The sequence below is a fragment of the Ambystoma mexicanum genome, chromosome 1p (genome assembly GCF_040938575.1).
Source record: "Ambystoma mexicanum isolate Mex_15411 chromosome 1p, UKY_AmexF1_1, whole genome shotgun sequence".
NCBI lineage: Eukaryota > Metazoa > Chordata > Amphibia > Caudata > Ambystomatidae > Ambystoma > Ambystoma mexicanum.
In genome coordinates, this window is record NC_090921.1 from 1,093,464,171 (window position 1) to 1,093,489,093 (window position 24,923).

Sequence of the window (24,923 nt, forward strand, 5' to 3'; positions counted from 1 at the left end):
GGGCACAGAAACGTCCCCTAGGACGTCTCCCTAGAACTGGTGCCTCAAAGACAGCACTGGCAGGGTGATGGCCATTTGTGACCACTCAAGTCCCGTCGAGGTCAACAGATATGGTAAAGGGGCAGACTTATAGATGCCAGAAGGGAAAAGTGGGTAAAGAGGGCCCCAATCTTGATTTCTGTTAGGGGGGGCTCTCTTCCTTTTCTTTGGCGGTGTTGGTGCTGTCATGAGGCAAAGGGCACTTGTTACAACCACAGTAATTGGTCCCCTTACTGCTGTGCTAGGGAAGCTTCTTTTTATTTTTGAATGAGCTTCTGCTTATCACAAAATAAGACGCCTATACTCTTAGTGGCCAAATGAACAATTTTCAACAAAGGTGATTATTTGATATAATGTGCTAAATTACACACAAGTAGTGTTGGCGGTGTAAAAATAAGTTTGATGCACTGAACAATTCGCCCAATCTTTGTAACATAGCTATCCTCTTTAAAAAATAAAGCAATTGTGCTCTATGTAAAGAATACAACATTTAAATATAAGTCAACAGTTGAAAAGTGTGATTAAGTATATTAATACATCCAATCAACAAGATAAAAGATGTACAGTGTGCTCTAAAACAGCTGTGAGGAAAACAAGTTTTGAGTCTAAACAATAAAGTTCAGTTCAGTTATATTTTATTCTATTCGGCAAAGAGCGATAAAGTTTGCAATACATTTTTTACAAAAAATGAAAACCATATCTCACAATTAGAATGACAGAATTGGAAATACAGCTAAAATGTTCTGTCCCACATAAAAACATGTACATGTAGCAGTCCATAATAATAAGCGAAAAAAGAAGAGAGAATGCTAAAACCAGACAACAACGCTTAGATATTAGGGGGGAAAGACCTTGCAGCCCCTACTAAACCCACATATTAACCATATTCCAAACTAAAACCACAAAAGTCATTAAAAAGTCTATAGATAAAGATGCATCAGTAAATGTGTTACATAACTTCCAGTCATGTCACAGCAGCACATGTTAACGTGTGTCACCATTGACGGACGTGGGGGCTGCAGTCAGATAGTTTTGACAGTTTAGTCCTGCAAAGCCCTGTCCGATGTATATACTTGACCACAATTAACACAACATGCTGGTCAGTGTATCCTCTACAGTAACTCATCGCATCCGTATACAATGGTTCTTGGCTCAGTACAAATAAACATAAAATGCATGGCTGTTTCCTCACCCATGGTCAAGATATCTTGACTTTGTTCAACCACCATTTCCATGGTGATTGAACAAAGTCACGATATCTTACATATCCAAATTCTACTTTGATAGAAGATAGCCAGGTCACTACTTCAATTTGAGCACACAATAAAGTTAAAGCATACATAATGGCCAACTTGTGTTTCACTCAATTGTGAGCTTCTTTAGGGCATGAGTAATTCTGTTCGGATTGCTCTAATTAATTTACAAAATACAAGTTAGTGTATCTCAAATCAATTTGAACAAATCCCATTGAAGCAAGAGTACCTCCAATTGAAAGTGCTATGATGTTGAAACACAGCAGGCTATATATACACACACACACACACGCACGCACGCACACACGCACACACACACACACACACACTCTCTCTCTCTCTCTCTCTTTCTCTCTCTCTCTCTCTCTCTCTCTCTCTCTCTCTCTCTAATCAAGAGAGTATCAAATAAGAAAATCAGATCGATTGCCACTTCTGGAAATTATTAAGAGCAATCGAAGAGAAGTCCTTAGGCCAAGAGGAAGCTCATTTGGACCTCTGTTGGGGATACCGTCTACCCCAAATACCTCTTCCTCAGTGGAGAGACAGCAGGCATACAAGGCAGAGGAGGGCTCTGTCCCCTAACGATACCCATGGAACAGTGGTGATGACTGCTGTTGGGCCAAGGTCTCACTGTGGGTGCACTGGAAACACAGCCCAGTCACTAGAGGTGAAGGATCCCTTGTAGGTGCCAGCCAAGCTCCCTGGAGTGGAAGTAAAACAGTAAGACTTCCCAGGTCCTTAAACCCGTAGATTAGGACTCCCAGTAACCTAGATGTGCAAGAGCAGCTGGAATCGCTTTTCACAACTTCAAGACCTCTTCAAGCCACATTGAGAGTGAACAATGTGCTTCAAGCTGACACAGGATTGAGGCTGAAGCTTTTTATCCTCCACGAATATCAAGCTGCTCACATGCTTCTACAAACCATTTCAACACTGCGGTGCACTAGTAATGAGCACCACCTCTGCGACTTGAGTGTCGGCTCACTGCTGTGTAATCTTCAGACTCGCCCCAAGGGGAGTATCACATCGACCCAACAGAACCTTGTCTTGAGCCAACTTGACCGGTAACTCGACACACTGGAAGCTACCTTGTAATATGCTGACTCAACCCAGCAGAAGCAGTGTTTTGACCGACTCGACCACCGACTCAAACCTGTTGGGATCCATTGACTCACAATCTGGATCATCTTGACCAGGAACTTGATCCACACAGAGCCCCATCTCGATACCGATTCGCTGCTCAATCAACAAGGCTAGCCCCATCTTGAGACCAGCTCGACTGCAGGAAAGAAAGTAGAAGCCTGTCACGCACCCAAGACAAAGGAATATGGTACTGTGAAGTGGTCTAGTCCCCATAATCCCATTTTGGGACCATAGTAACTTTTAAGTCTGCTTTCAAAGCCTTTTTATTTTAAGACATTCTTAAACATTGATCTTTATGCCTATTAAGTGCCTGCACACCGCTGCTCTTCTGCCCAGTCTGCAGTTTCTGCTTTTTCTTTACACCGGTGGGTTTCTGCTAGTGTTTTGTAGATAGTTATTTGCATTTTTTTGTTGTTGATTAAAAGTGTATATCTACATTTTTATATAACCTTGATTGGAAATTATTTTATTTTGGACTCCTTGTACTATTGTTGAGTTGCTACTGTTATCAGGTCACACCCCTCCTGAATATATACCTACCCTCAGCCTGTGCTACCATAGCACGTGAAGAAGGAATAGCTTTTGGGCTGTGTCTGTTTCAGCTTGATGAATGGGATCATTGCTGGTTTAGTAGCGATGGACGATGAGTAGGTGCTTTAGCCACTACTCATCACTGTACTCCTGCAGAGAAGCAGTCATTTCATCACATTCATGTAACTATCTTTTCTATTGACATTCTTCTTCTGTCACGCCTATTCGCCAAGGAATCAAGCAGAAGAACAAGTTACTTACCAACTGGTAACATTCTTTCGACTGGATGTTCCTCCAACGTATTCCTCCTCTTTGATAATTACGTCCACTTTCGGCTGGACGTAAAAAATATTTTCTTGGCAGAGGGCGTCGTGCGTCGATGGCATCAAGTCGATGTCCCTCGAAGGCCTCCGTCGAGGGTGATGTCATTGGGTGTATAAGTAGCATGTGTGAAGCCCTTTGGCCTCATTTCTGTTTTTCCTTCTTCCTTTACGTGTCAGCTGTTATGTTAGACGAGCAGTAATCAACCCTGCGAGAACGGAAGCTGCAACAGCATAGGAAATTCTACAGAGGGATAGGCTGGGAGGGTGATGAGGAATACGTTGGAGGAACATTCAGTCGAAAGAACATTACCAGTTGGTAAGTAACTTGTTCTTCAAATGGATTGTGTCCTCCAACGTATTCCTCATGTTTGATAGACTCCCAAAGCATTATGCAGAATTGGAGGAGGGAGGAGAATTCGAAATTGTCGGCATTTTATAAGGCCGAATACAGTACCGCCTTACCAAAGGCAACATCATGATAGTGGGAAGCATCTACACAGTAGTGCTTTGTGAATGTATGCAAAGATGACCACCTTGCAGCATCACAAATAGATTGAATAGGTACACCCCTTTGAAGGGCTGCAGAAGAGGCTATACCTTTGGTAGAATGGGCTCTCAAACCGTCTGGCAGGTCTTTGCCTGCCAATTTGTCACACTCTGAGATGCCAAGTATAATCCACCTTGATAAGGTCTGTTTCAAAACAGCTTGACACAATTTTCTTCCGCTGTAGTCAATAAAGAGTCGGTCATCCACTCTGAGTTTGGAGAACCTAGAAATATAGAAGCTTAAAGCTCTTCTAGGGTCCAATCTATGGACCCTTTCTTCCTCTTTACTGGGATGCAGCAGGGGCGGGGGCGGGAGAGGGGGTAAAACGCTGGCAGTACAATCTTTTGATTTCAATGAAAATCATATACAACCATAGGTAGGAAGGACGGTTTTACCCTCAACACAACGCTGTCCTTGTGGAATACGGTATAGGGTGGCCTGGAGTATAATAACCTCAATGGACATGTGTGCAAGGGTTCAAATGGGGCACACATCAAAAACTTTAGAACCAGGTTAGGGTCCCAAACTGGAATCTGAAAAGAAGAAGGTGGGAACACGTTTGTGAGCCCTTTCAGAAATTGAATCACCAATGGAATTTTAAAGTAGGAGCATTCTTCCAAAGAGCGCTTGAAAAAAGAAAGCGCTGCCAGGTAACCTGTAATGGTCCCAACATTAAGACCCTTGTGTCCTAATGATAAGAGAAAAGATAATACATCCGGAGTCGGACATATAAAATGATCAACATTCTATTCCCTGCACCAGTCACAGAACTTGACTTGTTCCAACGGCAACGGTACAGAGATTTTGTTGCTGGTCTTCTTGCCGAAAGCAACACCTCCATGACGCCTTCTGGGAGGACCCAATCCTTGTATCTCAACCTTTCAGAAACCACGCATGAAGGTTGACAGGGTTCACCTCTGGATGGAGAACCTGACCTTCCCTTGGGAAAGAAGATTCTCTATTTGTGGAAGATGAATCAGAGGACAGATGGACATATCCAGAAGGTCCGGGTAACACGTTCTCCTGGCCCAATCTGGGGCAATTAAGATCATGCAGTTTCCAAACCATCTCAGCCTACTTATTACTTGAGGAATGACGGGGATTGGTGGAAATGCATATAGTAGTGGGAACTTCCAGTTCACCATGAACACGTCTCCTAGAGCTCCTCTCTGAGGAAATTCCTTTAAGCAATACCTTCCAGTTGATTCAGGTCGCAGACAGGTCTACTTGAGGGGTTCCCCAAAGGGTGAAGATCTCTTGAAGGACTTCCTGAGCTAGTTCCCAATCGTGGGATACTGCACCCTGCCTGCTCAGAGCATCCTCTGTCGTGTTCTCCTCTCCGGCCAGGTGAACTGCCGACAAGGAGATTCCTTCTCGAATTGCCCAGTACCAGAGCTGCATTGCCTCTCTGCACAGTGGTAGTGACCCTACACCTCCTCTCTTGTTGAGGTAATGCATGGCCACTGTGTTGTACGTCATTATCAGGACATTCTTTCCCCTGCCCGAGGGCAGGAAGGCCTTCAGCGCTAGTCTGATTGCCCCCAGCTCCAAAAGGTTGAAGTGTAGTTTGGACTCCGATAGAGACCAACAACTGCTGACTGTTAGATCGCTGGCATGGGATCCCCATCACATGAGTGAGGCGTCCGTCGCTAATGTAATCTCTGGCCATGGCTGCCAAAAATGTTCTCCCTTTAGAATGTTGTCCTCGCAGGCCTACTGCAGAAGATCCTGTGTGACCCTGCTTGGAACCTGAAGTAGGTCTGACATCTTTCCCTAGAACTGGGACCATTGAGTTCTTAGAGCCAATTGAAGGGATTTCATTTTCAGGCGGGCTTCTGGCACCAGAAATATGCAGGATGCCATGAGGCCGAGCAACCTCAAGTAATCAAAGGCCAGAAGATTCTGGGCAGTTTGAAATTTGGTAACCATCTAAAGAATGTCTTGAGCCCTCGCCTTGGGTGGCGAGCTCTTTCCCAAGGATGTGTCTAGAACAGTTCCAATCGTTGGGAAGGTGTGATCTGTGACTTCTTGAAATTGAGGGAGAAGCCCAGTCTGTGAAGGGAGTGGCAGGTGACTTTGAGATGATCCAGAGCTTGTTCTGGAGAATGTGCCCGGATCAGCCAATCCTCCAGGTAGGGGTGGACATGAATCTCCCCTCTCCTGAGATGCGCTGCCACCACCACCATCAGTTTGGTGAAGACCACCGTCAGGGCGGAAGTGAACCCGAATGCAGGACTCGAAACTGATAGTGCGAGCCGCCAGTGGCGAACCTCATGTATTTTCTGTGCTTGAGATGGATTGGCACATGAAAATAAGCACCCTGAAGGTCCAATGACACCAACCAATCCTGCAATTGGAGGGCCTGAGGGATCTGAGAAAGTGTGACCATCTTGAATTTGTCTTTCCTGAGGAACTTGTTCAAGTATCTCAAGTCCAAGATGGGTCTCAGTCCCCCGTCTTTCTTGGGGATCAAAACATATGGGGAATACCAACCCTTGTTCCTCTCCGCTACAGGTACTGGCTCTACAGAACCTTTCTCTAGCAGGGATAATATTTCTTACACAAGGAGTGAATCTGGAATCCACAAAGAGTGTTTCCCCGGTGGATTGTTGTGAGGCTACGTTATGAATGGAAGGCAATAACCTTGGGCTATTGTTTCCAGAGCCTAAGCATCTGAAGTAATGGCTCGCCATTGTTCGAGATGCTAAGGCAGTCTGCCCCCCACTGGTGATTCGTGGCGCAAGCTCTCAAAGTGGTTTTGAGGGGGTTGCCGCAGCTGCTGATGGCAAGGAAGCTAGAGCTGGAGCTGGCTTTGTACTCTTACTTCATCCACCACGAGGGATTTTCTTTTGGCCTCTTTGACTGGCCATTCCTCTCGCCTTTCCAAATGAGGAGTAGTAATAATAGGATCGTCCCCTCCATGCCTGTCCTGATGAACGAAAAGGCTGAGGTTGTCTAACAGCAGCCCGTAAAGATTTGGCAGCCGCCTTTGAGGTCTGCAACCTCTCAAGACTTTTGTCAGCCTTGTTGCCAAAAAGGTGAAACCTATCAAATGGCATGTTTAGAAGACAGGCCTGCACGTCTGGTGAGAAACCCGACTTCCACAACCACGCAAATCTGTGCAGGACTGTGCTTGTAGCCATGGACCTGCTGATGCTGTCTGCAGTGTCCAATCCAGATTAAAGGGATTCACGCATGGCTTCTTTGCCATCCTTAAAGATAGCTGGGAAACCTAACCTTCCCTCCCTTTCCAGGATGTGCTCTGCCGCCATGGCTATGCACTCCCACAGAGTGTATGAAAATTTGGCTAAGGCACATGTGGAGTTGGCCGACTTCAGGGCTATACTACCAGCTGAAAATACTTTGTGCGCCCATCCATACACATGCTTGTTGTCCCTATCCGGAGGGATGGTTGGGTATGCTGCCTTATTTGATGTAGCTGTGGCTGCCTGGACCACCAGACTCTCGGGAGTGGGGTGCTTGGACAGATAGCTGGGGTCGCTACTGGAAGGGCAGTATTTTCTCGTGAGTGATATATCCACCCCAGGGATAGAATCCGGGGACTCCTAACTTTTGGCCACCCTATTTTGCAAGGCCACATGAAAGGGTAAGATTGGGTCTGTAGGTGGACCTTGGTCCAGAATATCAGAAAGGTCATCTTGGATGAATTGAACCAGTGGTCTAGCCCAGCCTAGATATTCTAGCACCTTTGACATCAGGTGCTGACACGAAGAGTCATCGTGTTCGCCTGGCTCTGGTCTACCGAATTCCGTTTCAGGCGATGTATCAACACCACTGGCATTGTGCACTGTGTCAATAAGGACTCTCATCTTACTCTCCTCAGAGATTAAACATTCTGGCATATTTGGAGTTCCAAACTCCAGACCAAAGGGGACCTCTCCTTCCTCAGATCTTTCTTCTTCCTCAAAAATCGAAGAAAGGGATTTAAAATACTCCTTTCTAGGCAAATACGTTTTCTAAGGAACAACCAAAGGTGTAGCTGGATTTAGAGAAGGCTTTGGTTTAGCACCCTTGTCAGTCTTAACATGCCAGAAGGCTGTGCTGAAACCGCAGGAATCTTCGGCGCTGATGGTTTCGGTATTTATGACGACAAAGGCGTTGATGGTAATGGTGCCAATGGCTATGAGGATTCGACGGTCCTCTTTGAAGATTTCGTCTTCGAGGTGTGTGGAGTTTTGGACAGCGTGGAGGACCTCGAGCGCTCGTCACGACTCAGTGACTTTTTTTCATTGGAGACCTCGAAGGTTCTCGATGGATCTTTCTTCAACCACTTGGGCTCGAGGGCATGCAAGTGTCGGAACGGGACCGCTATCGCACCGAAGAAGGTGCGGACAGAGGATTGGCCTTTTCAAATATTTCCAGCATTTTCACCGGAAAAAGCCTCCCACTCTGCAGATGAAGAATGTTTGGTGGGGTACTACATTTTCTGGGGGATTCGTCCGATGAAGAGGATGGCCACCGATGGTGCCGTCTCTTCGATTATTTCGTCGAGGACGACAAGTGGCGGCAGCCACTAAGGGATCTCAATCTCTTTTTGTCACTCTCGCGTCGAGGAGAATGATCTCCAGACTCAACGGTCGAGGACCGATCAGTTTTAGTTTTACGCCCTACCTGCAACTTCCCCTTCCTTTCTCGCAGGGCTTTTCCCGTCATTGTCTGACACTTCGAGCACGAACCTGTGTCGTGGCCTTTCCCCCAAACATGTCACAAGTTTCTCCCCTTCTCACCTGCTTATGTTGTTTGCTTGCAACCTTCTGGGATATCTTCTTTCTCACAGTCCGGGATTTGTACAAATCCGAACGCTGGTCCTCGGATTCCAGCGTGAGGTTCACTATTCAGTCTCCGGGAGCGTTCAGAAGTCAAGGATGGATACCAGGAAGCGATGAATTTACCTCGGAGGCACTGAATGCCATGACCCGAGCGCGGAAGAATTCCAGGAAGGTAAGGTAGAGGAATGGGAGGAAGGACAGGGTTTCAAGGACCCGGGAAAAAAGGAATCAAAAGGGAGCCCCGAACTAACTCCGGTAACAGACGTCCGACTACAGCAAGCGGTAACGTTGAGATGCGCAGAGCCGCGGGGGCGCGTCTCTCTCTTGTAGAGCTTGCAGCGTGGAACGTAGAGACTGACCAGGAGCGTTCCGTTCCGAGCGGCCATGTTGGAAGGATCACTGCATTCAATCCTCTATGGGTCAGGGACCAGGAGGTCCAGAAGGGACGCAGACAACAGTTCATGACAGTATGCCTCCTCTGAAACCCAGCTCCTCCGGGCTTGCCCGGATGGATAAGATGGAGTCTTCGAACCAGTCTAGGGGCATTCATGTTTACCATGGGTTCCCAGGTGCGCTCACTGGGGGGTATCCCTTCCATTCAACCAAATATTGTAGTTGGCCACGTCGGTACCTAGAGTCACAGACTCTGGAAACCTCATATTCCAGTTGGTCATTTACAATCACTGGGGTAGATCTAGGAGCTGTTCGAGATGACTGAAGATGTGGTTTTAGCAGTGAAGTATGAAAAACTGGGTGGTTCCTTTTCCAGGATTCTGGTAATCGGAGTCGAAAGGCCACTGGGTTGACAATTTCTTGTATAGAAAAGGGACCGTAATACCTGGGAGCCAATTTATTTGGGCGCAGATGTCGTGGAAGGAGCTTTGAGGATAACCAAACTTTATTGCCTACAGAGTAGGAAGGTCCAGGTCTTCTTTTGGAGTCAGCATAACGTTTGACGTCTCTTCGGGCCCTTTCTAGGTGTTCCTTAACTTCCTTGTGTACTGTAAAAAGGGTTTCAATCCAGGAATCTACCGCAGGAACTGGGGTAGGGTGTGGAAGTACAGAGGGTAGAACTGATGGATGGAATCCTTGACTACAGAAGAAGGGACTGGTTTTGATAGCTGAATGATCTGAATTGTTATAAGCGAATTCGGCCACAGGTATTAAGAGTGACCAATCATCTTGGACCATGGTAGCGAAGCAACAAAGGTATTGTTCAAGAGTTTGGTTTACACGTTCAGTAGCCCCATTGGTTTGTGGGTGGTAGCCTGAAGAGAAGGCATGTTGAATTCCCAGAATACGACATCATTGTTTCCAAAACTGAGATATGTACTGGGGTCCTCGGTCAGAAATGATCTTGGAAGGTAGCCCATGAAGCCGGAATATGTGTTCCAAGAAGATTCCGGCAAGGTCAGATTAGGATGGCAGTATGTATAGAGGTGTAAAATGAGCCATATGAGTAAACAAATCAATAGTGACCATGATAGTCATGTAGCCCCTGGAGAATGGTAGTTCCATGATAAAATCAGTGGTGATAATTTCCCAGGGTCTTGTTGGTATTGCTGGTTGGAGTAGGATGTCAAGGCGAGGTCTGTCCCAACGCAGAAGCAGCAAGAACTCCTACCTCCCCTTGACGGTCTTGGCGCCTGGATTAGATAAACACAGGACACCGCGACCTCCACGGGGAAGAGGGTTAGGGTCCACGGATTGGATGGGTTTGGGGTGGTAGGTAAGCCTATGCATTGCCCAAGGTACTCGATTTAGTTCTGACACGGGTTATATGCCTAGCTCTATAGGCCTTCAGGGTTCTAAACTGTAACCTTACATAGCATTCAACAAAAGTATTACACAATAAGCATGGTTTGAACACTTAGCTCTGGTTTTTACAATGAGTTTCTCGAATGTCTCTCCGCCCGCCGGCTCCGCAGTCTATGGGCCCGTGGTTAACAGGTTCTGAATGCTGTCGGAATGCTCCTGACAAAAGAGCAAACAATTAGCCTTTGATCGTGTGCTACTAGCACTCGCCACCGGCGAGTATGAAGTTACAAGCACCCGCAACTGGCGAGTGTACATTTACAAACACCCGCAATAGGCGAGCGTGATTTCGGCATGCAGGTTTGTTAGTACGAAATCCGTTAGCTCAGGCAGTCCCCAAAGAACGTGACCGACTCTGTTGGTTATTTAACAGCAACCGTAGCCTCAGTACATCAGTTTTACTGCAATAAGTTACGTGACATGCTCCGTAACACTAGAGTGCAATAATGCACTCATCTTTGATGCCGCAGGGCCAGAGGATTGTGTTCCAGCAGCGAGGGCGGCCTTGCGAGTGGCTTGGCTGGAGCTCAGATGAACACGTCCTCTCGGCTGCAATGTAGAGCGCGAACAAGTGTTCCAGGATCGCGCATGCGTTCTGGCTGTCTCGCGCATGCGTGTTGCTTTGGGCGTTGGCTTCTGCGTTCCCTGAGCCGTTTGCAGGCTCCGTGTGCCTGATTTCTTTCCACACGAGATCCGGGCTGCCAGGGCTGTAGTCCTGGGCAATGGGGCTGCTGGGAGATGTAGTTTTCCTTGAGCCTTGCCACCAGAATGTCTCTTCCCATTACACCTGGGACATCTACAAATGGGGCAGAGATGACACCTGCTCAGAGAAGTTCCCCCCACAGTTCCTGCAACCACCTTGCCCCTATTCCGTCCCTGGGGGCTTAGCTATGGCTTTATGACAAAGGGGTCCTGCCGGTTTCTTATTATCATGTTTGTTCTGATTGCAAACTGCACATGTCTGTATATGGATCCTGATATCATCCTTCATCTTCGGCCACCAAAACTGTCTTTGTATTGGATGGAGGGTGTTGGTAATGCCACGATGTCCTGAATGAAAGGTATCATGGCATAGGCTTGTGACCCTTTGTCTCAGTCCAAGAGTGGGAATGACCAAGTGATTTTCCTTGAATAGATATCCGTCCTTTGTTGTGAGATTCCATTTATTATTTCTCCTAAACTCCTTCCAGGTTTCAGAGGATCGAGTTTGACTTCGAATACTCTCCAGGAAGGTGAGTGCTTGGGCAACAAAGATTGTGTGGGGAAACATCTTTGGGAAGGTCCGAACCTCAATGGTTTCGTAATCTAGACGTCTGGTTAAGGCATCAGCAATTATTTTATGCTTTCTGGGGACTTGATGGATTTGAAACTGGTATTGAGCAAAAAAGAAAGCCCAACAGGCTTGACAACTGTTTCTGCATTCTAGGGATTGGAGAACATGAAGATTCCGATGGTCCGTGCAAACTTGTACTGGGTGTTTAGCTCCCAGGAGGAGATGACGCCAGTCAGTGAAGGCTTGACGGATGGCTAGTAGTTCATTTTCCAAAACGGAGTAATTGGTTTCACTGGGAGTTAGAGTACGAGAAAGATAGGTGATGGGGTGTTCTAACTTGTCGTCCAACTCTTGCTTTAGAACTGCCTCAATGGCATAGTTAGAAGCATCAGTCTCCACAAGAAAGGGTCGATCAATGTCAGGTTGGGCTAGGATGGGGGCTTGTGTGAACTCCGACTTCAAGCCTTGAAAGGCTGTATCTTGGGTTGAAGTCCACAGGAAGGGGGTATCTTTCTTTAACAGTGAGACGATAGGATGCACAATCTCTGAAAAGGTTGGTATACATTTCCGATAGAAGTTAGCAAGCCCCAGGAAGGATTGAATCTGTTTCACAGTAGTTGGAATGGGCCAGGACAAAATGGAGTCTACTTTCGAGGGTTCCATTCCAATTCCTTTTGGACTGAGAATGAATCTGAGGTAGTGAACAGTTGATACATGGAAAAGGCACTTCTCGGGCTTGGCCAGGAGCTTATGTTCATGTAGATGTTGTAATATTGCCTTCACGTGTTCTTCATGTTTTAGATGGTCCTTTGAATATATCAGTATATCGTCCAGATACACGATGACGAAGAGGAACAACATAGAGAACAATCGATCTATAAAACGTTGGAAAACCGCTGGGGCATTAGCAAGTCCAAAGTGCATAACTAGGTATTCAAAATGGCCAAAGAGTGTTCTAAAGGCTGTTTTCCATTCATCACCTTCCTTTATACGAATGAGATGGTAGGCACCCCTTAGGTCTAATTTTGTGAAGATTACTGCACCTCTGACTGCTTCCAAGATATCCGAGATGAGGGGCAAGGGGTAGCGGTCCTTGAGAGTGCACTGATTAAGGCCACGGTAGTCCAGACATGGTCTGAGCTCTTTGGTATCTTTCTTGGGAACAAAGAACAATGAAGCTCCCGCTGGGGATTTAGATGGTCGTATGGTACCATTTTCCAGGTTAGTATCCAGGTATTCCCGGAGGGCCGTCTTTTCAGGTTCGGATAATATAAACATCCTGCCGAAAGGAATCACTGCTGAAGGTTCAGTATTGATGGCGCAATCCTCTGGTCTGTGAGGAGGGAGAGCTTGAACTATAGCGGTCGAAAATACATCAGAAAAGGCTTGGTAGGCCCTGGGAATCTGGATGATGTTAGAGACGGTGACTGGATTTTGTTGGCTCTCTTGCAAGTCTTCAGAAGGCTTCGGTAATGAATCTTGGGACAAGCAGTGAAACATACAGTGTTCAGATCTAAGGAACAGGGAGCCTGCTGCCCAATTAATGTAGGGGTTATGCCTTTATAACAAGGGCATTCCAAGAACCATTGGATAATGGGCTGATTTTATAATGTCGAATTTGATCCTCTCTCGATGGTGGTTTATAGAGAGTAGAATCTCTTTGGTCTGAAGGGTTATGGGTCCTGAAGGCAGAGGTCTCCCATCAATGGCCTCTACCGGTTGCATTGTTTCTCAGCTTTCATGTGGAATGTTGTGAGCAGTGACCCAATCATGATCTAGGAATACGCCCATGGCTCCGCAATCTACTAATGCCAGGATTGGGTAGGATTCTTTCTTGGAAGGCGATAGAAAGGCCTGTAGAACCACAAGATTATTTTTTCCAAGAGAGTTCAAGGATGGAATTGATGTGGAGCAAACATCTCTCTCCCAACACTTTGCCCCTTCTACGACCTGGAGCTGGCGTTTCCCGAACGCCGTGGAGGAGCAATAGGGCATTCTCTCACGAGGTGTTTATCGGAGGCGCAATACATGCACAGACCAGTGTGGATCCATTGCATCCTTTCTTGTGGGGTAATGGGTCCATGGAAGGCCCCTAGTTGCATGGGTTCTGGGTCTGGTGTAGGAGAAACTGTGGAACTGTGGGCTCTGACCTAGGTAGATGTTCTGTGGTGGTCTTTTGGAAAGCCGATTTAGACTTCTTTTTCTCTGCGGTTCTTTCTTGGATTCGGAAGTCTATTTGTAAGGAAAGGTCCATAAGAGCCTGCAAGGAGCTTGGGCAAGCTACCCTGGCTAACTCATCTTTTATTTCTTCATTCAGACCTCTTCGGAAGAGAGTGAAGCTAGCTTCTGGCGACCAACCTGCTTCCTTCATGAGCTGTTTGAAACGAGTCACATAAGAGAGCATATCCTGGGATCCTTGTTGAAACTCGAGCAGTCTTTCTTGGGCACTGTACACCTGTTCTGGGCGATCAAACATTTCCTTTAGAGCACTCACAAACCCATCATAATCATCCAGGATAGCGTCGCCTGAATTGACTAGGGGGGTTGCCCAAGTCAATGCATTTCCAGTGAGGTGTGAGATCATAAAGCCCACCTTTGCTCTAGGAGTGGAGAAATAGTAGGGCTTGAAGGTGAAGTGCACTAAACATGAATCAAGGAAGGCACGGAGAGTCTTGGAAGAACCATCATACTTGTCCCCTATTCCTCCCAATAACACGCTTTCTTTAGTTGCAGAGTCACGTGATAAAACTAGCTGTTTTAATGCAGCATTCTCAGCCTTGAGGTTCTGTACCTCCGTGGTTAGTTCCTGCATGCCTCGCATGAGGTCTTGAACAGCGGCTTCCATCTCTGTGTCTGTATCGTGTTTTTGGCGTCTCAATCTGTCACAAGTCTCTCCCCTTCCCACCTGCTTATGTTATTTGCTTGCGACCTTCTGGGATATCTTCTTTCTCACGGTCCGGGATTTGTACAAATCCGAACGCTGGACCTCGGATTCCAGCGTGAGGTTCGCTATTCAGTCTCCGGGAGCGTTCACAAGTCTACAATGGATACCAGAAAGCGATGAAGTTACGCACGAAGGCACTGAATGCCGTGACCCGAGCACGGAAGAATTCCAGGAAGGTAAGGTAGAGGAATGGGAGGAAGGATGGGGTTTCAAGGAACCAGGAACAAGGAATCAAACGGGAGCCCCGAACTAACTCCGGCAACACACGTCTGCCTACAGCAAGCAGTAGCGTTGAGACGCGCAGAGCCAAGGGGTTGTGTCTCTCTTGTAGAGCGTGCAGCGTGGAACGTAGAGACTGACCAGGAGCGTTCCGTTCCGAGTGGCCATGTTGGAAGGATCACTGCATTCAATCCCCTATGGGCCAGGCACCAGGAGGTCCAGAAGGGACACAGACGACGGTTCATGACAAAACACTGCAGGCAAGAGCGATATGAATCCATGACAGACATTTTTGAATCGCATTCTTTATACTTTTTGAAACCCGAGCGAGGTGTGGTCAGGGTCGATGACGAAGACATGTCGTCGATTGAGTTTTCAATTTTTGAAGAACTGTGCAGTAAATAAATACTAGCGAGGCACACTGAGTCTCCAAAGCAAACACGTTTGTGGAAAAACGGAACTGAGGCCAACAGGTGCCGGGCGTGCTACTTATACACCTGATGACATCACCCTCAACAGATGACTTCGAGGGACATCGACTCGGCTCAATGCCATCGATGCATGACGTCCTCTGCCGAGAAAATGTTTCAGAAGCAGCAGAAGCTGGATGTAATTATCAAAGATGAGGAATACGTTACAAAACACAATTCATTTGAAAAATGCCCTTTAAAGGGACTTTTTGCATCCTTGTTTCCCTATTGCCACTCTCCTTTTCTGCCCTCCTACCCCCACCTACACGCAACCATCCTTTCATCCCAGCACTTTTGTCAGTTTTGTTTGGTCCATCCATATGCCCCTCTCCCTGGGACTATTCATATGCCAACCAAGAAAGCCTACGTACTTCATGGGGGGATGCAAGTACATCCTAAATCCATCATGCAACCATTCACTAATTTTCTTGGTACCACTCTGCAATGTACTGGAATGTAACATTGCTGATACTGCTTAAATTTGTGAACAGGGCTTAATTGCCTAATCACCCCCACATCAACAACACAAGATAATGTTTGGGGCTCATTACGAGTTTGGTGGTATCTCAGCCGTAAAGCCACTGAGATACCACCAAACGGTATTGACGTTATCACCACTAGCGATATTACAAGTGGTGGTTTGGCAGTGTAAATCCCCTCCAATTCTTGTCAATTTTGCCCACACCGCCAAACTACAAGTTTGGCAGAATTATTACGCCGGAATTACTGGGTGATAATTCAACCGATTATTGGAGGTAAAGTGGGGGAGTTACCTCCAGCATTTGGAGGTTAAGCGCCACTTTACCTCTAAAATTCCTCAGAACCTCCACTTTATTACCACACTGCCAAACTGGTAATGAGGCCCATTTGATTCTTCCCCCATGTCCCACTGTACCCTTCCCATCTTTCTATCAGTTGTGCTTGGTTTACTCTTCCACCCCTCTCTCACTTTACTTGCTATTCCTTTATCTACTGACCATGGTCTGGTTCAAACTTGATGGGAGCTCAATATGCAAACCCTTCCGTAAAACCACCCTTGTTTATATGGTTACAGTATAAATATTGAGTAAGATAACATAAAATAACATTCTATCCTCACATACACAATGCTAAACTGACTAAAACAATATACATATAGTTCAATGTTAAACACTGTTTAATATTAGGGTGAGTATTGTAAAAAATGAAATGAGTACCAAGCTCAGTGTGCATTATATAGTGATTCAGAGAATACAATCGTTTCATCTCAAACATAGTTGTTGAATATTAAGATCTCTGGTTTTTCTTATGTTCCCACAATGTTCTTTAATGTTATGCAAAGCAGGCTGGAACCCTCACTGGTGGTATTTGTCCTATTACACTTTCTCCTGGGGGCATTTTGAAAGAGTATGTTGTAGTCTGTCTCCCGGGTCATGTGTGAGTGGCTGTCTGAAAGTACACTGCTTGCCTTGTGTGTGTCCCTTCCTGGATGACTGCTTAGTTATGTTATGATTGCATGTGAGGTAGCACATGGAATGCTTCTCCCTTGGTGTTCTATGCAGAGTGCCCTGCCCTAGGTGTTCCCTCAGTGACAGTTGGAAGTTGCTTGAGTGGTGGCCACCCATGGGTCTCACCTTCGTTGCACCTGTAATAATTACCTAAGAAAGAAGATTTACCTGATCCCATGGACTAAGACCTCCTTCACGTGTGAAGTCTCTTTCACCTCATTATAATGGAGTACAATATGAGTGTACCAGATTGTCAGAGCATAATTTAAATGGTTATTCTAGGTCTAAACATGTGTTTTGCTCAGTAAGGCAATTTTAACTTTCTTATTATGGCTAAAATATAAATTGGAAGAGAACATTAGAAATCAACATTGTAAAAGTTAAAACATTGTTAGTACAAGTACATGACTTCCTTTACCTGTTTCTTTTAAAAGTTGCTTTGCAAAAAAATACAGCTACGCACCACACTACGTCCCCCACTCCCCACCACTCAACAAGATATTTGTCTTTTTTCATCTGGACATGCAGATATCAGTAACAGCTGGGACTAGAGGTGAAGGGGGTGAAAGAGAGAGAGAGATAGTGAGAGAGGGGTGCCGGATACAGCTATAATAATTACAATAATATGGATTTATCCTAACTTAATAATATGGTTCTATCTCTTCCACAGGTGATGTCCTAGAATTTCATAACAGTTTGTCCAAGTATTCGGATGCAGAGTTTAGAAGGCTTAATCAGTACTTTCGCTCAGACATTATCTACGTCATTGAGAATGTGGACTTTTCCGGCGTCCTCCAAGAACTCTGCTACAGGAAAGCTATTACTGGAGAGCAGGCACAGGTACAAATTCCATTCTCTTCTTTGTGGTAAACATATGCAGTTAATTGTTTCTTTAAGGCATGTTCAGAGGGAATCCTGATGTCCAACCAATGTTGAAAGTGAATGCTCCCAGGGAGTATGGCAAGAAATTGCCATGGATGTGTTGGGTCCTATGGGCGGTGGACAAGGAAAATGTATTATTGCTGTAATCGACATGCTGTCAAGGTGGATTGAGTTTAAGATTGTAAGGGTAGCTAGTGCTGCTGTTGTGATAGGTTTCTTGGAGGAGATATTTGGAAGGGGAGGGTATATCTGTAGTGTGCTAATGGATAACGGAACACAATTCATGGGAGGAAGTGTGCAGGAGATTTTGAGAAAATGTGGTGCTGTTAAAAAGAAGACAGAGCCATACCATCCCAAATGTAATGGAATGTTGGAGAGAGTCAATAGGTGTATTATGGAAGCGATTGGTTTGGCTGTAGCGTGTGGAAGAAGTGGGAAGGAGTGCATCAGAGAAAGGGTGTATGCGTTAAGAATGTCGCCTCGTGCCTCTGCAGGGTTTCCATTCGAGTTGATGAGTGGAAGAAAAGGGAACACTAATTTGTCTGCCATGGCTTGAAAGGATTAAAACAGCAAACATTTGTGTGGAAGATGTGAGGATGAGAGCTGATCAAAGGAAGGAGGAGGGAACTTAATGAGGCAAAAGGACTCAAAGCTACTGAAGTTTGTGTGGGTGATGCTAAAGCTTGGGTTGTGGGTGCATTCCACGTTATTGGAATGAGAGTAGAATGCTAGATGTCACGATGGAGTGTTGGGTGTGTGACTGGTCTGAGGGTTCTAAAAGTGGCAGTTAGATCTGGGATACTGGCTGCAGGTGATGGGCCAGTGTTCTGGTCCTTTCTTACTTATCTTGCATATCACTTATCTGCTGCGGAACACGGACAATAAACCTTCTTACATGAAGCTTGGATCCTGGTGTCTTCTTAACCCACAGGGACATTTCATTGGCGATGACGTGGTCTTGAAGGTACAGCAGAGTTCATGGCCGGTTTAGCAGCGGTTGGAGGGACAAATCAGCGGGCGGAGTCAAACAGAGCAGAGGCCTGCGGGTCTCTGCCAGTGGTGGATGTGATCATTGGGGGAATGTTGCTCCACAGAGGTCCTTTTCGGTCCGTGGTCAGTGTAGGTCTAATGACGTTGCTGCACATTGAGGAGAGCATGTCACCTTGCGAGGCATGTTGGTAATTCACTGGTGGGCGCTGCAGTGATGTACTCATGGTGTTCGTAAGGGAAGGAAGGAGGAAGTCTCTCTTGCAGTCGGAGATGATGTGGACACCAGAGGCACACATGTGAACTGCAGGGACAGTAGTGGTGTCCACAGAAAAAGAGGTCAGGCCGCAGGGAGCAATTGTGTTGTATGCAACTGCATTCTCGACATGGGAGGAACTCTTGTTGAGGCTGGGGATTTATGTATTTCTTGTTGGAATTACTTTGGTGACTTTCAGCGCTGGGAGCTGGAATTGTGGAAACCTTTCCAAAGGGCCATGGATCTTCAGGTCAAGGAGGAGTCGTTTTGGGGACAATGTGTAAGGTGTTTGAGGCTTGTTATTTTGAATGTGTGTGGAGTTTGATGTTGTGGCCTCTGGGGTTCATGGCATGGTTAGGTGGGTTGCTATGGGAGTATGTTTAGATTTTAAGGCCTGTTATTATCATGCTATTGTGTTTATGTTGTGGCTTTATGTTTAGGGAGGAGGTTGAACAGGGTATATAATAGTTATTTCAGTGAAGAAGGGTTTTCGATTTGGCCATGGATTTGAGGGCGCAGGGATCTTACAGGGTTGTGGACAACATTTTCCTTTTACAGGCGGAACATGGACATGTGGGTGCGGGGCATGCCTTTATTTTTATGTGGGGATATGTTGTCATTGTGCTCGCTTTGTGGGTAAATTTGGTCATGTGGGTGCGGGGCATGCCATTATTTTATGTGGGGAGATGTTGTCATTGTGCTCGCATTGTGGTGGAATTTGGTCATGTGGGTGTGTGGTGGTGGGTACGATGCTGAATGTTTCTTTGCCATCTATTGCATATATTAGACTTATGTTGCTTGCTGTTTCTGATGTCATGTAATGTGTGGGGCTGCTATGCAGTGTTGAGGTCCCGGCTGTTTTTACGGTTGGTTTGACTGTTGATTACAGTCATGGAGCTTTAAGGAGATTGTTGGATACAGTGGGGCAGTGTTTGCCCATTCTTTGCAGTCAGGGGATGTTTTGGCTGTCGGTTACAGTCATGGAGCCTTTGGGAGAGGTTGGTTACAGTGATTTAGTCAAGGAAATGTGAGGTCTATGGTTACGGTTGTGGCCGATGGTTATAGAATGGCCCGGTGGACTCTGGAATATGTGTTTCACTGTGGGTTACAGTGTTTTTGGTGTCTCAATTGTTGGCTACAGTTGCGGTTATTGTGTTTTCAACAGTTTACAGTTGTGGTTTGGTCAGAGCCCTGCGAGGTGAATGGTATTTTCATTCTGTTTGGCTACAGTGTTTTGCTGGGCCTAACTCTTGGGTACAGTTGTGACTGGTGGCTTCAGAATGGCTAGGTGGGTTCTGGAATTTGGGCTTCACTGTTGGTTACAGTGGGCCTCATTCCAACTCAGGCGTTAAGGGGTTTACGGCGCCGTAAACGGCGCCGACCCTTAACGCCTGATTACAAGGTTCCCTTTGTGGGATGGCTGTTTAACGCCTGCTTTTTGCAGGCGTTAAAAGCCATGCCGCAAAGGGACCTTGGCGATAATTACGGCACCGTATCCCATTATGCCCTATGGGGCAAAAATGGGAATGGGGAAGGGGCCATTGGTGAATGGGGAATTACCGCCCCACTCACCTTGGAATGGGGCGGTAATTCCGCCATCCACCATGGCGGAATTGCAACCTTAGCGGCATGGACCATGGTGCTAATAGCACCATGGTCCTCCGCTAAGGTTGTAATGAGGGCCAGTGTCTTGGTCAGGGCCATGTGAGGTGCATGGTGTGGTATGTATTTTTAACTGTTGGGTACAGTTGCAGTTGTGGTATTTTCAACTGTTTACAGTTGTGGTTGGTCGGGCCACGTGCGGTGCATGGTATGGTGTTTTCAATCTGTTGGTTACAGTTGTGGTAGTGTGTTTAAGGAGGGAGTGGAGTCGGTGAGCTTGATAGGGTCTGAGATCTAGTGAGGTGTCTTTGAGAGTTGGACTGGAGGTTTGTCTCAAGCATTGGAGGTGCCTGAGGTTGGTGCTTCTGTAATGTTTTCTGTCTATTTAATTAGAGAGAGAAGAGTGGAGTGGGGTTTTCTGCTTTTGTTCTGCTTACTGCTCTCAGCTGTTTTCAGTGTTAGTTTCGTTCAAGGTTTGATGCGACACAGATTGGGTTTTACAGGTTGGCCTGTGGTGTTGTATGCTGGGTTCTATCTCTGTTGTTGTAGTCCATCTTTTGAGCTCATTGCTTTTGAGGTTCTTGTTTGGTTTACATGCTGGCCAAATGTGGATTGAGCAAGGGGTCTTGTTGCTATCTGTGGTGGTCTTTTCCCTTTTGTTGGCTGTATTGGTTATTGATGGAGGGAGAGATGTTATAGCTTGGGTTGTGGGTGCATTCTGCATTATTGGAATGTGAGTGGAATGTCATGATGTCACCATGGAGTGTTGGGTGTGTGACCGGTCTGAGTGGTCTAAAAGTGTCAGTTAGATCTGGAGATCTGGCTAGAGTGGAGGTGACAGTGTTCTGGTCCTTTTTTACTTACCTTGCATATCACTTACCTGCTGCGGAACACAGACAATAAACCTTCTTACATGAAGCTTGGATCCTGGTGTCTTCTTGAACCACAGGGACATTTCACATTATCTATGTCATTGAGAATGTAGACTTCTCCGGGGTCCTCCAAGAACTCTGCTACAGATAAGCTATTACTGGAGAGCAGGCTCAGGTACTTATTTCCATTCTGTTCTTGGTGGTAAACACATGCAGTTAATTGTTTCTTCAAGGCATGTTGAGAGGGAATCCTGACATCAATGCATTCAGCATACAATGAAATTAACACCATCAAAATCACCTAATCACAGCTCTATGAAGTGTCTCTATGTTGCATGCAGTGCTGGACAAAACACCACCCATAAATAGATAAATAATGAAACAAGAACAATATGATCACAAATATAATTTCATCATAAAAAAACAAACAGAATACTGTTAAGAACAGGTTTTAAAATGAAGACTCGTGAGTTGCTGTTGGGTTGTCCTGCTTCAAGGAGTGGGTTCACTGGGGTATCAATGTGATATCAGCTACGACACACTTAGATGTTGGCCGACATTACAGTTTGTTTACTGGTTTGACATAAAAAGGCACAGAACCCATAACTGGCTGGGTTTGCTGCCTTCTATCTACTCCAACCAGTGAACTGTGAAAAGCCCACAGACGTGGACAAAGGGGTCATTACGAGTTTGGAGTTAATTCGGTGGTAATTCTGCTGAACTACCGCCAAACAGATTTACAATTACTGCCACTTGGTCTGGCGGATTTACCACTGGATTACAAGTGGTGGCAGGCTGTGTAAGTCCCCATTTATTGGGGTCCATATGACTCTATGGGTATTTCGGTGGAATTACCACTGGTGCTGATTTTTGCCGATAAGGTGGAGGATATGGCTTTTTGCTGGAGGAAAATCTCCACCTCACCAACAAACCTCTAGTATGGCGGCACGGTAATGCAGAGGTAGCAGTGTGGAGGAAGTGCCAAATACCCCTACCAGAAGCTCCGCCCCCATGTTGCCTATATGTTGGGAACCGGAAATTGCCACATACCCAGTGCCAGTGAGGATGCCTGTACTGCAAAGAATCCGTGAGACAAGGTATCCATTGAGAAAACCCTATATGCATTCACAAAGAAATAATGGTCTTCTGGAAAAAGTCCTGGAAGAAGTGTGACAATGAATGGGAAGGAAGACTGGTGATGTCATATGAGGCATAATTGACGCTCCCGGAAAAGACACAAATGAAGAAAGAATATAGATATTCTATAGGACTGGGGATGAAGTATCAAAGTAAAGCAACATTTCGGGATCGAAATGACGATTGCTCGTATGAAGAAGCACTGAAGAAAATACAAAATCGTTTTACAAATGTACAGATGCTGTAATACAAGTAGACAAAGTAATCATGAGGCTGGATACTTAGTAAATATATTGCGGTGATGCTCCAATGTATATTCATAGGAATGTATAGAATCTTGATGTTCCACACTGCCCTTTAGCAAACTTAAACCCAGTGAATGGATAGGGCTTGTAGTGTGGCGCAGTTGGAAAATAGCTGATGGCGAAGGAGAATTCCAGAAAGGCTGGTTGGCCCAGTGTCAAGAGTCAGGGCCACCGTGAGCCTGGTTGTCTGTTAAGAAGCTACATGAACGTGAGAAAGAAACAAACTTCTGTTTGAGGGATAATGGAAAAACACTGAAAGTGCCAAGAGTTCATCATTTAATAGTATTTTATGCAGCAAAATGCTCAAAAACGTGGTCACCAGTCACATGGTCAGATGCAAATAGACTGTGGGTCGAGCTACACTGAGACTAGAAGATACACCATGCCACACTCCCATTTCTTCTCAGGCATAGTAAGCCTCTACAAGGCCGAGTTCAAAGCCTTAATTGAATGGCAGAGCACAGACGTGATGATGGATGAGGGCTAATTGGGTGGGGAGGCATGACCAGGCCAACCCTCCCAGCTCCTGGGGTAACCAGCTTGCATGCTGCTAGCAAGTGGAATATTCCAGAAGGGTATAAACATGTCAACCAATTGTAGAGGGCCATGTAGTACAGAGCCCTATAGTTTGAAAAGCCAATCGGGTGTCGAGTATTAGTATGGCACGGAAGATAACTTGCACTTGGGATGGGCTTAGTTGTCCACTTGATCTTAGAGACCCAATCACAACTCTCATTAGTATGGAACGTATACCTAGATGTTCCCTTTAAGCCTATCACTTTCCTTAGTAGGTTTTCTTAGTTTGCCACATAGGATGATGTCAGTAGTGAGGAATATTTAGTGTAAGAATGCTGTTTTTTAAGAAATGTGTTGAGACTATGTTGTGCGACGTCTGCTGATGTCCATTGTAACTCCCTGTTTTAGATAATTGTTAGTAAAACAGTACATTGTTTTCCAACTTCTTGAGTCGGTTTGATTATTGATGTATGAGTATGTTCTGCATCCCCATCCATCTTTAAGTATTGCTACCTCATCTTAAAGGGCCCCAGGTCCTGGGGATCATGTGGTATCAGAGGTAGGATGGTTAAAGACCCATCGACACAGTAGGCTTTTAATGGTCTCGGAATATCAGACGTTGTCCGCCATTTAGCTGGAGGACCACAAGGCTTCCTGTGGATAGGGGGCGAAAGAAGATCTTGCAATACAATAGAAATAGGTGGGACGTGTCCCTTTTTCATGAAATCCCCTCCTGGTTTCCACAAGGAGCTGAGCAGACCGAAAGTGACGGTGGCCGGTTGAGGATGAGACAATCCCAAGGGTCAGGAGCTGAAAAGCAAGTGGTGAGTAGATTGAGAAAGGTGGCAAAAAATGAATGAATATTAATTGGGGGGAAGTGATAATGGGAAGAAAGTAACAGAGGGTTGGTTGGGTATTTAGTTAATGGCGAAGAGCGTCACATAGAGGTATATGACGAGGAGCATCACAGATAAGCCCAGAGTCCTACGCTCAGGGAATGTTTAGAAGAAGTTATTTCCAAATCCAAGTGGATGAATAGGCTACGCGCTAGACAAGGTCTGCGAAAGGAAATAACTTACACTCCAATCGGAGTAAAATTAGGGGCAAGAATAGCAGCGAGGAGTGCTGAGAAGAGATATATGTTGAGGCAAGCCAGTCTGTCTGTTTGTGTACGTTATATATTTTTTGTATAGAGAAAAGAATGAGATCTTCGAAAAGTGACAAACAATAGATTGTGTTAAGAGGTTGAGAGTAAAAACGTCTATTTTATTTAGTCATTGTCAGTGCTGACTGAATAGGTAGATTGAAGTAAAGTATGAAATAGATGCTTGGAGCAGCAACGACTGGTGTGCGCTCATATTTATTATTTTTCTGAAACGTATTCTTTTTATGTGAAATAACGGTAAGTATTGACAGTAAAATGAGACTTGTCACAATGGGGATGTTACTCCACTAGTACACCTGTGTAAGCAACTGCCAAAACATGCACCCAAGCTTAAGCAATACAGTGCATAATGGGTTAAGGGCACAGC

The 24,923-nt window shown here is 45.7% G+C and overlaps 1 protein-coding gene across 1 annotated transcript in view; it reads left to right on the forward strand.

Moving 5' to 3' along the window:
* The window catches only part of LOC138448430 (NACHT, LRR and PYD domains-containing protein 12-like), a 434,278-nt gene that overhangs the window by 101,199 nt on the left and 308,156 nt on the right, over positions 1–24,923 (forward strand). Inside the window, exon 3 of the mRNA XM_069604690.1 lies at positions 17,505–17,674. Within this exon, the coding sequence (XP_069460791.1) occupies positions 17,505–17,674 (170 nt within the window). The remainder of the gene's footprint in view (positions 1–17,504; positions 17,675–24,923) is intronic.